The sequence below is a fragment of the Phaethon aethereus genome (assembly GCF_964289735.1).
Source record: "Phaethon aethereus genome assembly, chromosome: Z".
Classification (NCBI taxonomy): Eukaryota; Metazoa; Chordata; class Aves; order Phaethontiformes; family Phaethontidae; genus Phaethon; species Phaethon aethereus.
The window spans coordinates 11254072-11274224 of NC_138577.1; the positions used below are offsets into that span (position 1 = coordinate 11254072).

Consider the following 20153-nt stretch of genomic DNA (forward strand, 5'->3'; position numbering starts at 1 on the left):
GCATGAATGATGCACAAGCCCCAGGATGGGCCTTTGCCTTGCATTAGGGGTGCTCCCACGGCCATGATCTCTGCTCAGCTTGGTGTTGAGTCCCTTCCAGTATCGCCAAATGTGCTCTTTGGTAGGAGAGGTTTTGCTACCCTTTTTCTGCACCCCAAATTTGTGGGTGATGTGTGAATACACTGATACAGTAGGCCTGATTCTTTGCTCCTGACTGCTGATCTTGCACCCTTGAGTTTATTGGTGCTCAAGAGATGGTGCCTGGGGCTATGAGTCCCAGGAAGATGCTATCAAGGTGGATGACACTTGATCTAGCTGTGGGAGAGAAGTGATTTTCAGAAGATGAGTGTTTATGGGGCTAAATATGACATGGGAGTTTATTTTACAGTATGTCCTCATTGCTGGTGAACACATCTAACTGTATTCGCTAGGCTCTTTGGAAACTTTCAAGCACTTTGGAGGAGAAAACCCCAGGAATGCTCATAGTAAAGCTTGCAAGTAGCCATATGCTGCTAGAACAAGAGAAGGGATTTGTAAATTTTTTAGATGGGAAGTTGCTGCTATTGCCTGTAGCAGAGCAACCATCTTCCACCAGATAAGCCTGCTATTTGCTGGTACCTATGAATAAAGCCATCAGTGAGCCTCATGCCCATGACACAGGTGACTGATGGCCTGTGATTGAGGGCTGCTCCAGGAGCACCCAGGCATTGCTGTGCTGTGTCTTCTGTTCCAGGGTGTTTTGAGATGCTTTTGGTTATCATAGCAGTAGGCTGAAGAGTTCATCCTCCTGGATCCTTGCTTGGTGAGATGTGGTCCTGCCAAGCTGGCTGCCTTGCATGCTGCCTAACTTATTTGCAGATGAAGCAGCTGCCTTCATTTCAGTACCTATCTACTGTTACCAAGCCTGTCAGCCACCCTGACCCTCCGAACTGGCATGTTTATTATCAGGAAAGCTGTGTTACAGCAAAAGACAGTAGGTGAAGTCAGGAGACATCTGAGTAAATCCCTACTTCTGCTTCAGACAGGATGGCGGGGAGTATGTTAGGTCAGAGCTGCTCATTAAAGATGTAAGAGGGATGAAGGAAACCCAAAGTGACTGGAAAGCATTTGGATCTTTGAACATTTTGACATTGATCAGCTGATAAAACCATTTCCTCTCTAATGCAAACAGGACAGCCAAGTATTTAAATATTACTGGATCACCTTTAGGAAGAGTTAGTCCTTGCAAACCTTATCTCTTTAATGGCTTCTGTCATGGGGTCAAGTTTACTTCCTAAGCACACTGAGCTGATCCATTCTGTCTTGTTTCATGATTTTACAGTAAAACCTCAACAAGTTTTTCTACAGAGGACTGAGTAGCACTGAGAACCCTCCTTTGCTTAGCAGCTGCCTTATCTGCAGATTACTGTCATAGTGGAAACATTTGCATTTAAAAGAAAACACAGATTTTAAGATAGGAACATTTTTCAATGAATTTATTTTTAAGTTTTTATATATATATGTAAATGAAAGCAATTTTTATTTATATCTCTCCATCAGCTTTTACTCACATTCAAAAGACTTATCTGCTATACAAAGCAGTCTCATCTATTGCAGTGAATGAAGCAGTCACAGTGTAGTTGGACATGACATGCAGTAAACTCGTGAGAGGTGAGACTGAATTTAAAATCAGACTGAACCTTCCTTTCTGGAACTGGGGAACTGTTCCTGAATCACAGAAATGAGAACTGGCAGAGGCCTTAAGAGTGTCCTCTTCTTCCCACCTTGCCATCACAGATGTTATGTTATCATTCCTGAATTGCTTTCTTCAAAATGAGATTGAGCAGTCTAGCTGTCTTCACCAGTATTGACAGACTGGAGTCTTTACCTACTATGTCTTGCATAGTACACACCTCTTAATGCATGTGAAAAGGATTTCTGTAATTCCCCCACCCCTCCAGCAGTATCACTTTGCTGATTCCTGCACCAGCCTCTGATCCTTTTCTGCACTGCTGTCACTTAACCAGAAATTCCCCAATTTCTATATCTTTATATGCTTAATTCTTCCTGTCTGTGCCCCTCTGCACTTGTCTTTATCACATTTCACCTTATTGTTTTCAGACTATGTCTCCAGTTTGTCAAGATAACTTAGAGTCCTGATTGTGACAGAGTCCTCTGTCTCTTACCTGTGTCATCTGCAAATATTCTGTGTATTTTGCAATCCGCTATACAACTTACTAATGAAAATATTGAGTAGGACTGGACCCAGGACAGTCCTTTGTGGGAACCATCTAGAGATGTTCTCCCATGTGGTCAGAAAATCACTGATTGTAACTCTTGAAAATTCACTTTCAATCACTCATCCACTTCATAGTAATTCCATCTAGACCTTCTTTTCTTAGCTTGCTGCTGAAAACATCACAGGGAGTATGCCAAAAGCCTTGCAAAATTAAAGGTAAGTCACATCTACTCCCTCCTTCTAATCGTCTAGACTCACTACACTGCCAAGGAAGGAAATAAACTTTCACAAGATCTGTCCTTGACAAGCCCATATTCACTGTTCCTTATCTTCTTATCCTGTACCTATGTATGGATGACACAATATTCTGTTCCACGTCTCAAAGTTCAGCATTAGGCTGACTGACCCACAGTCCTTTAACCTATCCTTCAAGACAGGGTTTGTTTTGGGTTTCTTGGGGACGTTTTTTCCCTGTTCCTATCCTCCAGGACCTCTCCTGCCTTCTAGTTTTCATAGATAATTGCTAATGATTCAGAGATTGCTTCAGCTGCTCACTTAAGCACCCTAGACTGAATTTCAGCAAGCCTTGCAGAGTTGGATGTATCTGTCTTATCTCAGCATTCTGGCCTGTGCACCTTTTGAAGTTAATTTTGTTAAATGTCTAGTTACAATTTATCTTTCTATATGGCACTTCCAAGAAGGAAGGCTTTAATACTTCTGCTTTACCTGTGGTTTATTATGGGGCCTGACTTCCTCTTTGTAAACAATAAATGGGGTTTAAGAGGCAGAGGTTCAGATGAACCTTTCTGGGATATCTGATTTTGATTCCACCCAGGCACTGGCCTCCAGGCCTGAATAGTCACTTTCCCTTCAAAAGAGAGTCTCCAACTTCTTCCCCATGCAGGTGTCAGGCAGTGGCAGAAAAGCGTTAGTGTCCCCTTAACCATGAGGGTTGCTTTTCTCCATGAAGTTCCTGGATGTGCAAAGAGTCTCAAGTCTGACAGTGGCAGCCCAGCTCTCCTCATCTTCAGGGCTCGGTTCTGGGGCCGGTCTTGTTCAGTATCTTTATAGATGATCTAGATGAGGGAATCAAGTGCTCCCTCAGTAAGTTTGCAGGTGACACCACCAAGTTGGGTGGAAGTGTTGATCTGCTGGAGGGTAGGAGGACTCTGCAGAGTGATCTGGGCAGGCTGGATCGATGGGCAGAGGTCAACTGTATGAGGTTTAATAAGGCCAAGTGCAGGGTCCTGCACTTCGGCCACAACAACCCCATGCAACGCTATAGTCTTGGGGAAGAGTGGCTGGAGAGCTGCCCGGCGGAAAGGGACCTGGGGGTGCTGGTTGACAGCCGGCTGAATATGAGCCGGCAGTGTGCCCAGGTGGCCAAGAAGGCCAACAGCGTCCAGGCCTGTATCAGCACTAGTGTGGCCAGCAGGAGTAGGGAAGTGATTGTGCCCCTGTACTTGGCACTGGTGAGGCCACATCTTGAATCCTGTGTTCAGTTTTGGGCCCCTCACTACAAGAAGGATGCTGAGGTGCTGGAGCGTGTCCAGAGAAGGGCAACGAAGCTGGTGAGGGGTCTGGAGCACAAGTCTTATGAGGAGCGGCTGAGGGAACTGGGGTTGTTCAGTCTGGAGAAAAGGAGGCTTGAGGGGAGACCTTATCGCTCTCTACAACTACCTGAAAGGGGGTTGTGGCAACGAGGGTGTTGGCCTCTTCTCCCAAGTAACTAGTGATAGGACAAGAGGAAATGGCCTCATGTTGCACGAGGGGAGGTTTAGATTGGATATTAGGAAAAATTTCTTCACTGAGAGAGTGGTCAGGCATTGGAACAGGCTGCTCAGGGAAGTGGTGGAGTCGCCATCTCTGGAAGCGTTCAAAAAACGTGTGGATGTGGCACTTCAAGACATGGTTTAGGGAACATGGTGGCGCTGGATTAATGGTTGGACTTGATGATCTTGAAGGTCCTTTCCAACCTAGTGATTCTGTGATTCTGTGATTCTGTGATATAGCAGGCCTGATTCTTCCTCTTGAGGGTGGCCGCGCTTCTTTAGTTGTGGCTGCATTCACAGAATCACAGAACACTTCCAGGGATGGCGACTCCACCACCTCCCTGGGCAGCCTGTTCCAATGCCTGACCACCCTCTCAGTGAAGAAATTTTTCCTAATATCCAATCTAAACCTCCCCTGGCGCAACTTGAGGCCATTTCCTCTTGTCCTATCACTAGTTACTTGGGAGAAGAGACCAACACCCTCATCGCCACAACCCCCTTTCAGGTAGTTGTAGAGAGCGATAAGGTCTCCCCTCAGCCTCCTCTTCTCCAGACTAAACAACCCCAGTTCCCTCAGCCGCTCCTCATAAGACATGTGCTCCAGACCCCTCACCAGCTTCGTTGCCCTTCTCTGGACACGCTCCAGCACCTCAACATCCTTCTTGTAGTGAGGGGCCCAAAACTGAACACAGTATTCAAGGTGCGGCCTCACCAGTGCCGAGTACAGGGGCACAATCACTTCCCTGCTCCTGCTGGCCACACTATTCCTGATACAGGCCAGGACGCTGTTGGCCTTCTTGGCCACCTGGGCACACTGCCGGCTCATATTCAGCCGGCTGTCAACCAGCACCCCCAGGTCCCTTTCCGCCGGGCTGCTCTCCAGCCACTCCTCCCCAAGCCTGTAGCATTGCATGGGGTTGTTGTGGCCGAAGTGCAGGACCCTGCACTTGGCCTTATTAAACCTCATACAGTTGGCCTCTGCCCATCGATCCAGCCTGTCCAGATCCCTCTGCAGAGCCCTCCTACCCTCCAGCAGATCAACACTCCCACTCAGCTTGGTGTCATCTGCAAACTTACTGAGGGAGCACTCGATTCCCTCATCCAGATCATCTATAAAGATATTGAACAAGACTGGTCCCAGAACCGAGCCCTGGGGAACACCACTCGTGACCGGCCGCCAGCCGGATTTAACGCCATTCACCACAACTCTCTGGGCTCGGCCATCCAGCCAGTTCCTCACCCAGCGAAGAGTAAACCCGTCTAAGCCTCGAGCCGCCAGTTTCTCCAGGAGAATGCTGTGGGAGACGCTGTCAAAGGCTTTACTGAAGTCCAGGTAGACAACGTCCACAGCCTTTCCCTCATCCACTAGGCGGGTCACCTGGTCATAGAAGGAGATCAGGTTGGTCAAGCAGGACCTGCCTTTCATGAACCCATGCTGGCTGGGCCTGATCCTTTGGCTGTTCTGCAGATGCCCTGTGAGCACTCTCAAAACCAACCGCTCCATAATCTTCCCTGGAACAGAGGTCAGGCTGACAGGCCTGTAGTTCCCAGGATCCTCCTTCCGGCCTTTCTTGTAGACGGGTGTCACATTGGCAAGCCTCCAGTCTTCTGGGACCTCCCCTGTTAACCAGGACTGCTGATAAACGATGGAGAGTGGCTTGGCAAGCTCCTCCGCCAGCTCTCTCAGTACATTCATTCATTCTCTGTGCTTTCACCAGCACTGTTTCTAGAGCTCAGGGATGTGGATGGGGATAGGGACTAGGCTTTCATAGCAGGGCTTCTGAGAACAAAATCAAGGACTAATATCTTCTGTGACAATGTTGACCAAATATCTTTTTTTTTTTTTTTGAGATCTTTCATTCTTGCTAGACGTTCCACAGCAGAAATGCTTTACACTTCCCAGTGTAATGGATGGGAATAGTAAAAAGTCCTGATATAAACCAGCAATCTCTTTTGCTGAGCATGCACCACAGGGCAGGAGCCTTTTATGCTGTACCCTGCCATCCTGGCTCCATACTAGTCACCCCATGGTTCTGGTCCCCATCATTGAGGGACCAACTGGGGCTTACCATGGCTCCTCCCTCCCTCCCTGCCTGGGTTTACCTTTACCTGGATAAACCTTTATTGCTGGTTTATCCAGACCCACATGCAGCCAGGACATAGGCAAATCTTCTCCTGCCACAGTAGTAGCATATGACCAAATTCAGTCAGGACTCAGGAGCTTCTCCAGCAATTATAGACTTAGCCAAGAGGCTGACTGGGCTGCTTTGGCCTAAATCTTGGGGTAAGCAGTCTGCACTCAATTATCACAGCTCTTTAAAATCTTCATCATTGCCTCATCTGGGTTTAGGGCACTCTTTCCCTTTATTCCAAATAACCATGGTGAGAAGTGAAGCTTTCTGTCTTCCTTCTTCCCACGTCCACATAGGACAACTTGTACTGCTGTCCAAGTTAGCACTGGGGACTCCAGACACTGCTCTGCTCCTCACCTCTAAAGCTTGCTCTGCCTGTCTCTTGCTGCATAAAGACTGATGCTAGAGTAACTTTGCATCTGAGTGAAGTAGCCTGTGCTTTCTAGGTGACTGAGTGAATAATTTTGTGGAGTCTCTTGTGACTGATTGCAGGAGACCAGCCTTGCTTTTTGCATGTACTCCTCCAGGTGCATGGCCTTGGCTTCACTTCTGGTAGCTGGCTGAGGATCCTCAGTGAGGTGGCAAGGCCCACTTATGCTGTCAGGCTGGGGTGCATGATAAGTGTCAAATGAAGAATAGCTGGCAATGTCCTTGATGGAGGGCATTTGGGGATTTTGTTGTAGAAGCACTGCTTTGTCTCAACAGCAAAGGAGGGACAAACTATTTGCTCCAGCAAAACAGGCAGTCAGTGGACTCAGGATCAGCTGTCTTAGGAGACTTTCAGCAGCAGATCCCTTGGGGAAACAGCAGAGGCAAGTAACACAGGGAGGGGAATAAACAAAAAGATAGCTATCTGTCATTGACAGCGGGAGAATGTAAAAGGTTTCTTCTCTGCTGGTAATGACTTGATGTTTCCGGATGCCATTCTGCTGAATGTCGCTGGCAGGAACTAACAAGAAACACATTCAGAGGTGACAGAGTGAAGAAATGAGAACTGCTTCTTAGCTTAAATCAGAGGCTGCCTTAGGGGAGTCCAGGAGAATATTCGCACCAAAGCACAGGATAGATCAGCCTGACTCCAGAAGATGTAACCTATGGAGCAATTTATCATAGATCAGTACTTCAGCACGAGCCCTCAGCATGGTGCTGAGGTAGACTAAAAAACAGGATAGCAGTGAAATGGAGAAAGTATCCTCTACACAAACCAAACGTGCCCACTGTTGGACTAACATGTCCAGGTTTGGATGGATAGTCCTGGTTAGAGTTTGGTCTGTCTGCCTCTTCAAGCATCCACACTGTTCTCATCTGTCATCTGGTGACCTGGGCCATTGTGTGATGGGTGCAGCCAAATGGCATCCATGAGAGCTTGTACCCTTGATAAATCACAGGACGTGTTCAGCTCTTCTACCTTGAGAGAGCCCCAGAGCTCTGCTGGCACTTTGCTTTGGCCTAGGCTTGTGCATAAAGACACTGTGGAAATGTGGTTTTGACAGTGGGTTTGTGCCTGTGCTGTGCTGCCAGGGCAGGCACAGCTAGAGCAAGCTGAGGGCTGATTCCCTCACTGTGTTTGCATGCCTGTTTAAGAAGCGGATGCTTGCCAGTGGGAAGCCTTGAGTAAAAGTCTTCAGCCAGTGTGAGTGTAAGGAGAAGTGTCTGAATCTCCCTGCTTAGCCCTATGTGCCCAAGGTATGAGGAAAAAAGGGTGGCTGGGAGAACCCAGAGGAGCTGGGAAGCACTTGTGCTCCTGCAGTGCACAGCGGGGCTCCTGCAAGAGACTGTGGCTCTGTTCTGCTATGGAGCCAAATGTGTGCACGCACGGAGAATAGCAAACTTTCCAAGAGGGGCCCATACAGCTGCTTCTAGGGCTCAGCAGTGAATTACAAAGGAATTCTTGAAGCACGGAAACAAGGACATGTTTCTAAAGCTGAGTATTAAAACACAAAGACAAATTAGTACAGAGAAAGTGAAGGTGCAAAATGAGCTGTGATTATCCTGCATGATAAAAGGGAAGGGGAAAATATTTGGGAAGTATCTTATAAGTTAAAGGAATAAAGAATATAGGCTCATTACTAAAGCAAGTTTTCAGCTAATACTGAGTGGTATAGAGAAGGATGAAATATTTGATGCTCTATTGTTTAATCTTACAATAAGTGTCTGAGACTGGCTGCTTAGTACGGTTATTGTAACAAGAGGATGAAAACACAAGTCAGAATAGGGAAAGAGCATGTTAAAGAATATTTAGATGAGACAGGTTCTTGCTCATCAGCAAGATTGGCTTACACATACCCTGGAGTACTTAAAGAACTAGCCAGAGCAATTTCAGACCATTAACAAGCATTTTAGGGAGTTTTTGGGCTACATCCATCCTATAAGCAAAGGCTGGTGTTCATATGCAAGCCCATTAACAGCATCCGAGCTGATTGAGTACCTTGACTCAGAGGCAAGGGTGTGCTCTGGGGCATGGATGAAGGGAAGCATCAATCTGCTGCTGCCTATGGATTCACACACATTCACGTACTTGTGACAAGACCAGACTGGAATATGATATTTACAGTCTGCTGTCATCAATCCCAAAACACTTCTCAGTGATGCTGTAGAGCCAATGTCCAGCAAAAGAGCTTTCTGCAGGTACTTTCCTCAAAGGGAGCATCCTTGCAGGCAGGAAGGGACAGTGGCATGGCCAGGGTACCAGAAACCAGTGTCTGGAAAATTCACCCAGGCGAGAGGCATCCTAAGCCAGCCATAGGGACTCACAAAGCGTGGATGATAGCACAGCAGTGCATCATGCTGTACTCCAGCCTTGGAGGAAGAGTACTCCAGTAGGACAAGCATGGCCATGAAGAGGAGGAAAGGTCTTGAAGGGCTGGAAGAAATGAAAAAATATCTGGAGGAAAATGGTAAGATTGGAACCAGGGAATTACTGACCAGCCAGACCAATTTCGATAACTGGAAAATCACTGGAACAAATGGCAAAACCGTTTGTAAATGTCCAGATAATAAGGTGATTCAGAGAAGCCGACATGCATTTTCCCAGAATAAATTGTCAAGCCAGTATAATTTCTTTTCATTCTTTTTTTTCAGAGAAATGTGCCTCATGAAGAAGGGGGAGGCAGTCAAGGTTATCACCTCTACCCATCTTGGCTTGACTAAAGCTTTTGACCCAGGCTCACACAGTGATATTCTTATAACCAAAGTAGAGAAATATGAATTAGGTAAAATCACCATAAAGAGCCTGCTCAGATGGCTCAGGCAGCATGCTCAAAGAGCAGTTTTACAGAGCTTGCTGTCAGACTCTGAAGATGCTTCAAATGAGATCCTCCAGCTGTCAGTCCTGGTCTTCTTTTGATCAATACTTTCATTAACAACTCCGATTACAGAATAGGAAAGCCCTCTTGGGAGGACAAGGCACTTTGCAGGACATGATTATGTTCAAAATTATCTCGGTAAATTGGAAGAAAGGCCCAAAATCAATGTGATGAAATTCAATAAAGACAAGAGCAAATACTATGTTTAGAAAGGGGAAATCAGATGCACAGATATGAAATGCAGGATGACTGGTTAGACAGCCGGGTGCCAGAAGGGAAGACTATAGCAGATCACCACCAACAGCCATCATTGCAATACTGTTGCACAAATGTGTTATTCTGGAATTAGCAGGAATGTATCATATTAGCAGAATCATATTAGCAGGAATATAAGATAGAGGAGGTTGTAACTCCTGTCTGCTACTGTGTAGGGGTGGCCTTGTACCATCTGTTTGCAGCTGCTGAGAAGGGCTGAAGGGGAAGAACAAGAATGGTGAAGGTTTGGAGAGCAGGACCTGGAAACAACAGTTGAAGTAATTGGTTTTGTTGTGTTGGGAAAAAAGAGAAAGCAGCAGTGACGCAGCAACCATTTCTTGCCTGCTTGAAGTTTGTTATAAATCGGGAATAAACCATTGTTTTCTGGGTCCACTGAGGAGATGGTAGGGAGAAATTGGCTTGACTTGTGGTAAACATCCTGTATAAGGCAAATTAAGCACTGACGTATCTACAGCGCAATTGTTGAGTGCCTGTTGTTGGAGGCTTGTGAGAACAGCCTATGTGAATTGTCACCAGTGGGAGGGGTGTGTCCGATCCTGCCTCAGAGCAGAATAGATGTCCTTTTCCGGTCCCTCCAAACCCTGCATTGCCATGATGTCTTTTCTTAGAACTATACTGATTGCCAGGTTGGCACTGGAAGGAATTTGTCCCCAGGTTATATTGGCAGGGACTTTCCTCAGCAGCCCAAGGAGCTGTTTGCTTGCTGGAGTCATTTGAGTGTCTTACTTGGCCAGTTCAAGTAAGAGTGTCCTGGGAATTTGATAATGCCTTTGTCTTTCCTCTTCTGTATCTGTGGCAGACTTTATTAATTTTTTTAGGCATTGAATGACTAAAATGCTCTTATTTCACTTACGGCAGGTGTCAGCAGGACCGTGGTACTCCAATGCTGGGAAAGGACTCCTTGAAGGATAATTACTAGAAAGAGAAGGAATTGCTCATCAGTCAATGTGCATGTGTTCCATGTGGCACCCCACAGCAGAGCTTTGGCAAGCCAAGGGCCAGCCGGAGGGATTTGTGTTTGCAGTAGCAGGTGTCACCTTACAAGACAGGCAGGCAGATCCTGCCTGTGGCTACCTGCAAAGCACTCAAGTTAGACTTGTGGCTGGGATGATTTTTATCAATTGCATTTTGTCAGTGCGAGTGACTAACAGCCTCCGTGCCATGAAAACTGATCAAGTATTACTTCTTTTGTAGGAATGACATCAGCAACATTGGAATTTTCAAATCAGATTGGATAACTGCTCTAATCTCCTGCTGGACAGGAGCCATTACCAGCTGCCATAGACAAAGATGATAGTATTCCCTTGCTAAGAATGAATGGATTATTGCCCTGCTAACCTGCTGTACATAGCAGTGAACATGCAGGTTTTAATCTATATTTTTCTGTGGATAAATAGGGGTTTGAATAGTCTCAACTTTTTTATAAATAAACAGGCTTTAAGAAATAAAAATTCAAAAGTGGTAGGCTCTTCTAACAGCAATGATTTTCACACACTAATCTTGCACTGCAAAAATAGTCAGGTTAAAGATTGCACTGAAAAAATAGCAGGGGATCCTTGATTTTATTACATGTCCCAACATGAACAGGCACAGCAAATGACTTGCTGCTCTGTGTTTACTTATATCCTTTCTGCTGTTTACACACACTTTCCTTTCTCATGGAGTTCTTTACTCTTACTGTATTGTAATTGAACTTTTGCTATAAATTTTCTCTAAAAAATCCTGGGTTAATTATCATATGCTTCAGGAAAGGATTAACTTTTTACCACTAGGCACCCAGTTGCCTGGTTCTCTCATCAAATGCCCCACCCCACACAGCACGGATACTGCTTATGACAGGAGGTTATGCCATGTTGATGGGCCTCTGGGAGCAGAGAAAAGGTCAGTTCTGAGCAGATGCCCGATTTGATTGCAGTATCGTGAAGGCTAATTACTCTAATAAGCATTTATGGGATTCAAGATCAGGAGAAAAAAGATCACAAACACTATTAAGGTGTCAGAGGTGTTGAAGGAAAATTGAAAGCATTAAGTGCCAATTTCTGTTTTCTGAAATTCAAGCTAACGTCACTGAGAGCTGCTGACAGTCATCTGAGGGCAGATCCTGATGCCCTTGAGGGACTCCGTTCAAACTGTCTACAAAATGTACCTGACTCAGGTACTGTTGACTCCTTTGAGTGTAGGAGCAAGAGTACCCCAAGCAAGTCAGCCTATGTGCTTTTGGTGGCTGGTGACTCTACCTGTCTGTGTAATGGATGAAGAGAACTAGTTCTGACACCGAACTGAGTACAGATAGTAGAAAACTTGGATAGGTATCCCTCAGGAAGAGTGTATTTGGAGTGGGAAAACCCTGGGGAAAGCTCTTTGCTTAGGGAACGCTGAAAGGAATTGGCTTGGGAAAAAAAAACCCTGAGCTCATGATAGTGCTTACGTTGTCAGTCACCTCCAGATGAGGTTCCTGCAACACGTTGTGTTAGCATAGACATGAGGACTCAGGAGTTGTGTCTGCACAAGGTGATTGGGGTGGACTTCAGCTGCTGAGCCTTCATCCATCTATTTTCCACTGGTGTGATGGGCTGTCATTTGGCTCTAGGCCATGTGCAAAATGCCTACACTGTACTTGGCAAGAGCAGAACTGGGAACTCAGCTGCAGCTACTCCTGCACAGTTTGAGCAGAGCTCGCTAATGAGCACCTGGACGTACACTCTGATAGGGGACAAGCTGGGACTTTCCCTTCAGAGAGGGTCTGGATGGGCTCTGACCTTAGCATGTGCATTGTGTAAGCAACCTGCATGGTGGCTTTAGACTTCAGGATGGCTCAGACCCACACTGACTGCAGTGCAGGTATGTGTCACCTGCATCTGTCTTTCACATACAACTCAAGGCATTGTGGGTTCAGGCTGCAGGGTTTAGATACTGGAGAGCCCCTTTTCTTGCCATGTAGTCCTGTTCTGGTAGGAGGTATCTGAGCCACTTGTGCTAACTGCTCCCAGATTTAAATGGCAAAACCTTTGCACAGTGTTTTCATAGGAGATACTGTCTTGAGAAATAGCTTACCCTACCTCAAGAGAAGTCCGTTTGCTTTAGAGACAGGCTGGGAAATGTGACTCTTTTCCCAAAATATTTGGGAAAGTAGACTGAAGAAGAATATGAGTTTGAGGAGAGCTGGGTTGGACATACAAATAAAAACATCTTATTGTCACACAATTTTAGAGTGACATTTTGAAAAGCTCTGATTTTTTGATGACCCTTTTTCTGTGCCCAGTATGAAACATGTTGGGCATGTGTCTGTAACATTGGAATTTTCAAATTTTCAAATGAACTCTGCATTTCTCACTTTGAATTAAAACTCCTCACCACACCAACCCTTTCATCTGAAGCAGCTGCTGGTGACTGTCGTTGTCAGCAGTAGCTCTTGATCCCAGGGAGATGTTCCTGGAATAGATATACCCTGCACATTTTTGATTGAAAATCACTTGTTCTCCATATGTGCCCTTGAACCTGTCTTTTTATTGGGAACCATTTTATTCTGGTCCATATTGAATTATGTCATTCTTTTAAAGCCAGGTAGCAAAAGTGGTTCCACTTGGAGACTTAGATTTCTCCTGTGCAAGAATCTTCAAAGGTATATCCGACTCAAGACTCTTCAGTTGCACCTTATGGGCAGGAAATGGGCATTTTGGTGTATACTCAGATGCATTCTTTTTACGTTTTATTTCTTCTTCCTCAGAATAGTGTGTTCTAGGTAGGAAACCTGCTCACTACAGGATTAATTACTCTTTGCTGAGTCTTTTGCTGAATTTTCATGCTCCACAGAACTTCACAGTATAAACAATTTTACAAAACAGAATTAGCACTGTTTTTCTGAAGGAAGTATCATCAGAATACCCAATCTATGTAATTAATTAAGAATGCTGCTTGTTTCTGGAATAGGTACCAGATAAATAGGTGGTTATAGATAGAGTTTTTGGTAAGCTCTAGGATAATCATGTTCATTTATCATGTTTATGGGATGATGTTTAGGGAAATGTATCTATCTTCTGCACTGCTTGGACAGGAACAGATATACCTTTGCAAACCTCAGCAGAACCTGCTGAAGTGCTTGTCCACATCCTGAACTAACAGATGCCCACAGGAGTGTGTGCTGACAGGCCCAGTGACAAGTCATCCTTTTCCTTTCAGTCTGATTGAATTCCCAGATCTGAAAATCGAGCATTCTTAATGCTTTTGGTCTAACTGAAATGTCTCTTCTAAACTGTAAGCCATTTATCTGAGTTCTAATCTCTCCTGCTGAGCTGTCACAGTCACTCCTTACCAGGCAGACAGATGCTCTGAAGGTGTAGGGAGGATTTCAATTTTAATGGAGATGTTTTCATCTCCCTGAAACAGAAGTGCTCCAAGGACCCATGTCACACATTGTCTGCAAGGGCTTGTCTGCACCCCACATAAGTACAAAAAGCTAATTTGGGGTTGTCTGGCTGAAGGGTAGCCATATGGCACTGCACTTGGAGTAATTAGCCAAATGGGAAGGGATTAGTTTGTGCAGGGTCAGTGATGTACTCAGGTGTCTTGGGGACCTTTTTGTGGCACCACTGGTGTTGTTCTGGAGATGTCTTAGGGATCTCTGGCATGGTGTTACGCCACAGTGCAGAGCACTGCGTAGCTCTGACACTTCACAAGGCCATCCTTGATGGCAATGCTCCTGTCGCTGCTGGGGAGGTGGCCATGAGTAGTGCAGAGTCCCAAGTTGTGGGGCTTTGCACCCTCTCTGGAACATCTGTGCCGGAAAGTGAGTGACAGGAGTTCTGGGGGCACTTCTGAAACTGCCTGTGGTGGTAAGGATGTTCATATATACTATGCACCAGCAGGCCTCTGGGGTGGAAACCAGCTGCTTTTTAGGAAGGATTTCAGAAGGCCCTGCTGAGGGCATGGGACTCTGTCCTGCTAATGCTGAGTGCCCTGTGCTGACTGGGACTGTCTTCTTGTTTTAAGGTCAAGTGGCAGAAGGATGACATGGACAACAATTTGAACTTCTTCTCCGTCTCCTCGGATGGGCGGATTGTTGCATGGACTTTAGTTAAGGTAAACAGGAGGTGGCAATTGCTTTTCCCAGCCAAATTATAAGCAGTTGCCTCCAAAGTTCAATGGTGCATTAGTTTTATTTTTATTTATAATAAGCCAGGTGTGAAAAGAAGTGGCAGCAAAGATTGCAGGTGCAGTCACAGCTGGGTCTGGGTCTCTGTGTCAAACTCTGAAATGAGCAGAACCAGCCTACTCCTTGCTCAGGACCTAGCCTTCATGCTGCCTGCACCTGTAGCACCCCATGGACCTGAGTATGAGAGATCATTTTCCTGCTCTGCAGCTGCAGGAATTCAAGACTGGTCCTTGCTCTGAAACTTTACTTGTCCCAGGAGGGTGACCCAGAGACAGAGCAGAATAACCTGCTTTCTTCCCCAGCTTCAAGACACTCACCCCCAGAATGCTCCCCTACAGATTGCAATTCAGCATGGGAGAAGGAAGGTGTAAATTTCTCCCCTTGTGGCCATAGCAGCACAGAGTCAGCTCACATTTGCAGTGGGATGGCAACATGCAATCGGACAGGCAGAGGGTTTCCCCTTGCCATGACATTGCCAGCTCATACTCAAGACATCTGTTAACTCATTTTCCATACCCTGCCTTTGATCACTTTTTCTTTTGGAATATGTACATTGACAGAAACTTAGCATTAATGTCCCTAAATGACCCTTAGATTTATGTCTCTGAACCTCAACATGTGTTTTTTCTGTTGGCTATTTGATTTTACATTTTGAAGATTTCAAAATCTTTTACTGAAGAAATAGTTGAATTGCCCTAAATATGAAATTGAAACAGCTGTCCCATGATTCTCCAGCAAGCAAATTTCTTTACATCCTCGGATGCTCATTTTTTCAACCTGTTATACCAAGCTATTCAAGGCATGTGTGTTCTGAAAATTTTAGGCCATGCTGCCGTGGGCAGGGATTCATGTCTAACATTATATGTAAATCTTAGTCTCATGTTCACTTCAGGAGTGGGAGCCTCTTCTAATGAACACAGTAGGTGCATGCGGATGACATTGAGTATTAAGTTATTTTTTATAAACTCTTCCAGGTTCGTACATGCAGCTTTAGATAGAAGAATTCCTCCTGCAAAAGTGTCCTAAGTCCTTCTCCCAAAAGAGCTCTTAGAGCTCCCTAGGCAGGAACAGGCTAACATTGTCTCAGCACTCAGCTCCTGTTTTATCCCCTGTATAGAAATGCCTGTATAGGTTTATGTTGAAGTGGGTAATCACACCTACAGTTAAACACATTCAGTTGAGGTGACTTGGCAGGTTACACCTATCAGCTGAGCCCCCGTAACTGAGTGTGCTCAATCTGCTCCACTTAGGAGACAAGAAACACTAAATTAAGCCTCTTGCTTCAGAGAAATACCACAACTGGGACAACCTAAGAGTCTGCAGATGGACTCTGGTGGCAACTCACCTGGTAGACGGTCTTTTGCAACATTTCTGTGATTGCTCTGTCCTTAACTGTGTTCCCACATCATAAGCTGTTTTTTTTTGTGTCACTTGAGCATATAGATATACCTTCTTAAGCATCCTTGGTGTGACTTCTAACCCTATTAGCATGATATGATTTTTACTTATTCCTTGCACTTCTGTTAAAAACTTGGCCACACCCATGTGAAAAGCACTGTTTTAAGATTTTTTTGAGGTGAAGTTACCTCCGAAATTGCCAGAGCTTAGCAGGCAGGGGTGGAAAACAGCAAAGTTTTAGGTGCTGTCTGCTTTCTATTTTTGCACAGAGATTCAACAGGGAAAGCAGGAAACTGAACAAAAAGGGTGTTTTGTTACAATATGTGGTTTTGTAACCAGCAAAGAGAAATGGACAATCTACTTGAATTCCAATTTTACAAAAGACCTATCTCTGGGTTTTACTTAGAATAAAATTGAAGAGACTCCAGAGGTCTTCTATTCTGCAAATCCACAGTGCAAATAGGGAAGAAATGAAAGAGAGCTTCATTAATCTTTTTGACAGGACTATCCAGAAGTAAAGCTTCTTCAAACACTGATAGCTGTTTGACACTTCCAAAGCTGAGAGCAGAAAGTGAATAAATTCATTCTTAGTTCCAGATGTATATTTGGCAAGCCACACTCAAAATTTTTATAGGAGAGTTGTCAAATGTTATCTATGGACAGTTGACAGCCTTGACCATAGTGGTTGTCTCTGTTAGAAATGAGCACAATCACTTTGGACAAACTTCACAAGAGCATGTGAGCTGTGTGTCCTTCGGTTATTGTCTTGGCTTGGGTTTGGGTCATCATGAAGATGTAAGAAGGCAAGGAATGATGCAGGACCTCTGCAGCTGGATAACTCCATTCTCCCACCCACATTAACTATGAAAAGGAGAGCTGTCAGAGCCACATCAAGGGATCAGTTGGGATGCAGCGTGGCGCTGCTTCTCAGGCTGATCCTCAGCAATCCTGGGTTTGATTAGTAGTCATAGTTCAGCCTTCCTATGTTACCTAGAGCTAAATTGCTGAACAGTTCTGGGCCTTCTTCATCACTTGAGGCTAATAACAACTGAAGGGAAACAGGCAGCTGCAAGGCCTAATTCACTAATGCTTACAAAGTGCTTTAAAATTGTTAGGCAGAAGAAACATATTATTGTTCAGTATTCCTGGAAGGCCAAACTGTTGACAGTCTGTCTACCCAGAGGAATATGTGAATGGCTTTGGTGACAAACAGCCCCAGGAAGAGATCCATTTTCCAGACTGCAAAGCTGGGTATGAAAGAAAAGCAGCACAACAGGGAAGTCGCACAAGTAAGATCCTTTGTGAAGGCAAGAGGCTACTCTGTCCACAGAGACCTTGGCCAGGTGAAGATGCTGGGAGGCAAAGAATTGTACAATCATAGAACCTTTGGGTTGGAAGGGACCTTTTAAGGTCATCTAGTCCAACCCCCTTGCAACAAACAGGGACGTCTTCAACCAGATCAGGTTGCTCAGAGTCCCATGCAACCTGACCTGGAATGTTTCCAGGGATGAGGCATCAACCACCTCGCTCGACAACCTGGGCCAGAGATTTCACCACCCTCCTGGTAAAAAATTCCTTGTATTTGGTCTGACTCTAGCCTCTTTTAGTTTAAAACCATTACCTCTTGTCCTAGCACAACAGGCCCTGCTAAAAACTCTGTCCCCATCTTTCTTCTAAGCCCCCTTTAAGTACTGGCAGGCTGCAATAAGGTCTCCTTGGAGCCTTCTCTTCTTCAGGCTGAACAACCTCAACTCTCTCAGCCTTTTTTCATAGGAGAGGTGTTCCAGCCTTCAGACGCATCTTCAGAGAAAGGCTGCAGAAAGGTGTGTGCTTAGAGAGAAGGTCTCATGTGGTTTGCCTTTCTACTAGAGCAGAGACTAAGTGTGCTAGCACATATCTGAGCCTGCTCAGATCATTCGTCTGACCTCTGTTAGACACTCCGGGTGTATCAACATGATCAGCTGCTGGCAGCTCCAAAGCTGCTATGCAGACCAGTTTCATGTGGCCACTAGCCATGGCTTTGACATGGTAGACACTCTCTGGAGAGCAGGCAGACCTGGAAGCCTGAGCAGAGGCAAGCGCCTGCTCAGCATGTCCTGCATGCTTTCCCAGCAGCCCATTAGCACTCCTGTTTGGATGAGCAGCGATCAGCACATGGAATATGCTCTGTTCCTAGGTGCTCTGGACACTGCTCTTTCCAATTCTTGTACACGTACACCAGCATATATGGCCTCTTTCTTAGTATCACTCCTGCCTTACCCACTGAATCCAAGTTGATGTAACCCACGTGCTGCAAGAAGAGTCACTAACAGAAGGTAGGACTCTGCAGTAGTCCTTGCTGCTTACTCAAGAGCAATCAATAGGTCAGGGCACATGGGTATGCAGCAGTGCAAGTTAGTGAGAAGGAAGTACATTATTTTATGGGTTTTGATGTTTCTTGATCCTTCTGTAAATTTGTACCCCCAAAATATTACAAAAATATCTTATAGAACACTGTCCCCCCTAAACAGATTCTCGCAAGCTCTTCTCCCACCTTCTCTAACTTGCAGTTCCCTAGGATTGACTGTGCCAGACAGAATCTTTTTCAACCTGAGTTTTGCTCTGGGCTTAAAGAAGCTCCAACTAAAGCTTGATTCACTGAGCTAAGAAGTTTTGTTCTGTTCTCACAGTGCTCCAGTGGGAAATCTGCAGATTCATGAAAACATCCAGTCCTCAGCCCACACTGCTCACTAATTTAATCTTTAGTTCTTTGTTCTTTTTATCAGCCCCAGGGTATTCTTATTTTCACAACCAGCTCCATTCTGCGGTGGTATTTTGATTCCCAGAGCTAGTCTAAGAATGGATTTTTGCCCTCTCATCATTTCCTCATACTCACCCATATTGTGTCTATTTTTGTCTGTCTTCTGTCTCCCACCTTGACTGTAAACTCTCTGGGATGCAGCCTTTTTGCTCTGTGTTCATACAGCACCTAGCACAGCAGTGTTGTGGCCTGCAGTGAGAGCTCTTTAGAGCTCTGCTGATAACAGCAACATTGGGCACTTTTCCTGTGGGGGAGCTGCTTGCTAGATGTTGTCATTTGAATCTCAGAGCCCATGACATTGTGAGTATTGGGAACCGAGGCTGCTCTGGGGATAATAGGAAGATTGTAAGAAGCAAGGACTGGCAAAATGGTAAGTTACTATCCATTAGTGTGGGTTTTGGTTAGTTCCATGATAATATGCAATATCCATCTTAAACCACACAGGATGATTTCACTTTTAACACAATGATTTAAGCTGACAGTGTCAACCTCCACTCAAAAACATTGATCCTGACATCCAAAGCTTTCCAGGTCAGCTACCTGTGTCTGGGTGATGTACCAGAGGCTCTCAGATCCAGTGCACCAAAGCATCACTTTCTTGGAAGTTTTATGTAAAACAGCATGTTAGCAAGTTGCCAACTACGAGCATGAAACATTAAGCAACTTTCGGACAGCTTTTTAAAATTCCTCCATAAAATTTGTCATTTCAAAGTACTGAATGTCTCTCTATTGTTGCTGTAAAGCCTGTTGTTCATGTGGAATCTCCTCTGCCTGCAGAATGAGCTGGTTCATACAGATGTCATCAAGCTGTCAATAGAGGGAACAACGATACAGGGACCAGAGGGGCTGCAGCTGCAAACACTTGGTAGGAGCCCAAGTCCTTGCCGTGCTGATTAATTGCTGACACAAAGCCTCTAATCAGTCATTCTGGGGAATTAAATTGGGAGTGGGGTGTTGAGATGGAAAGGATCTAAAGAAGGGTTACACCTCCTTGCTTTCATCATGTAGTAGGGCAAAGTCTGTCTGGAGCAATGGCCACTAATTGAGTCCAGTTTTGCTGGTAACATCTTGCCTTTACTTACAGAAAAAGATGAACATTA

The 20153-nt window shown here is 45.2% G+C and overlaps 1 protein-coding gene across 1 annotated transcript in view; it reads left to right on the plus strand.

Moving 5' to 3' along the window:
* The window catches only part of DNAI1 (dynein axonemal intermediate chain 1), a gene marked incomplete at both ends in the record, with an annotated part of 157501 nt that overhangs the window by 80561 nt on the left and 56787 nt on the right, over positions 1-20153 (plus strand). The window contains 2 exons of the mRNA XM_082013776.1: positions 14693-14782; positions 19831-19918. Of these exons, the coding sequence (XP_081869902.1) occupies positions 14693-14782; positions 19831-19918 (178 nt within the window). The remainder of the gene's footprint in view (positions 1-14692; positions 14783-19830; positions 19919-20153) is intronic.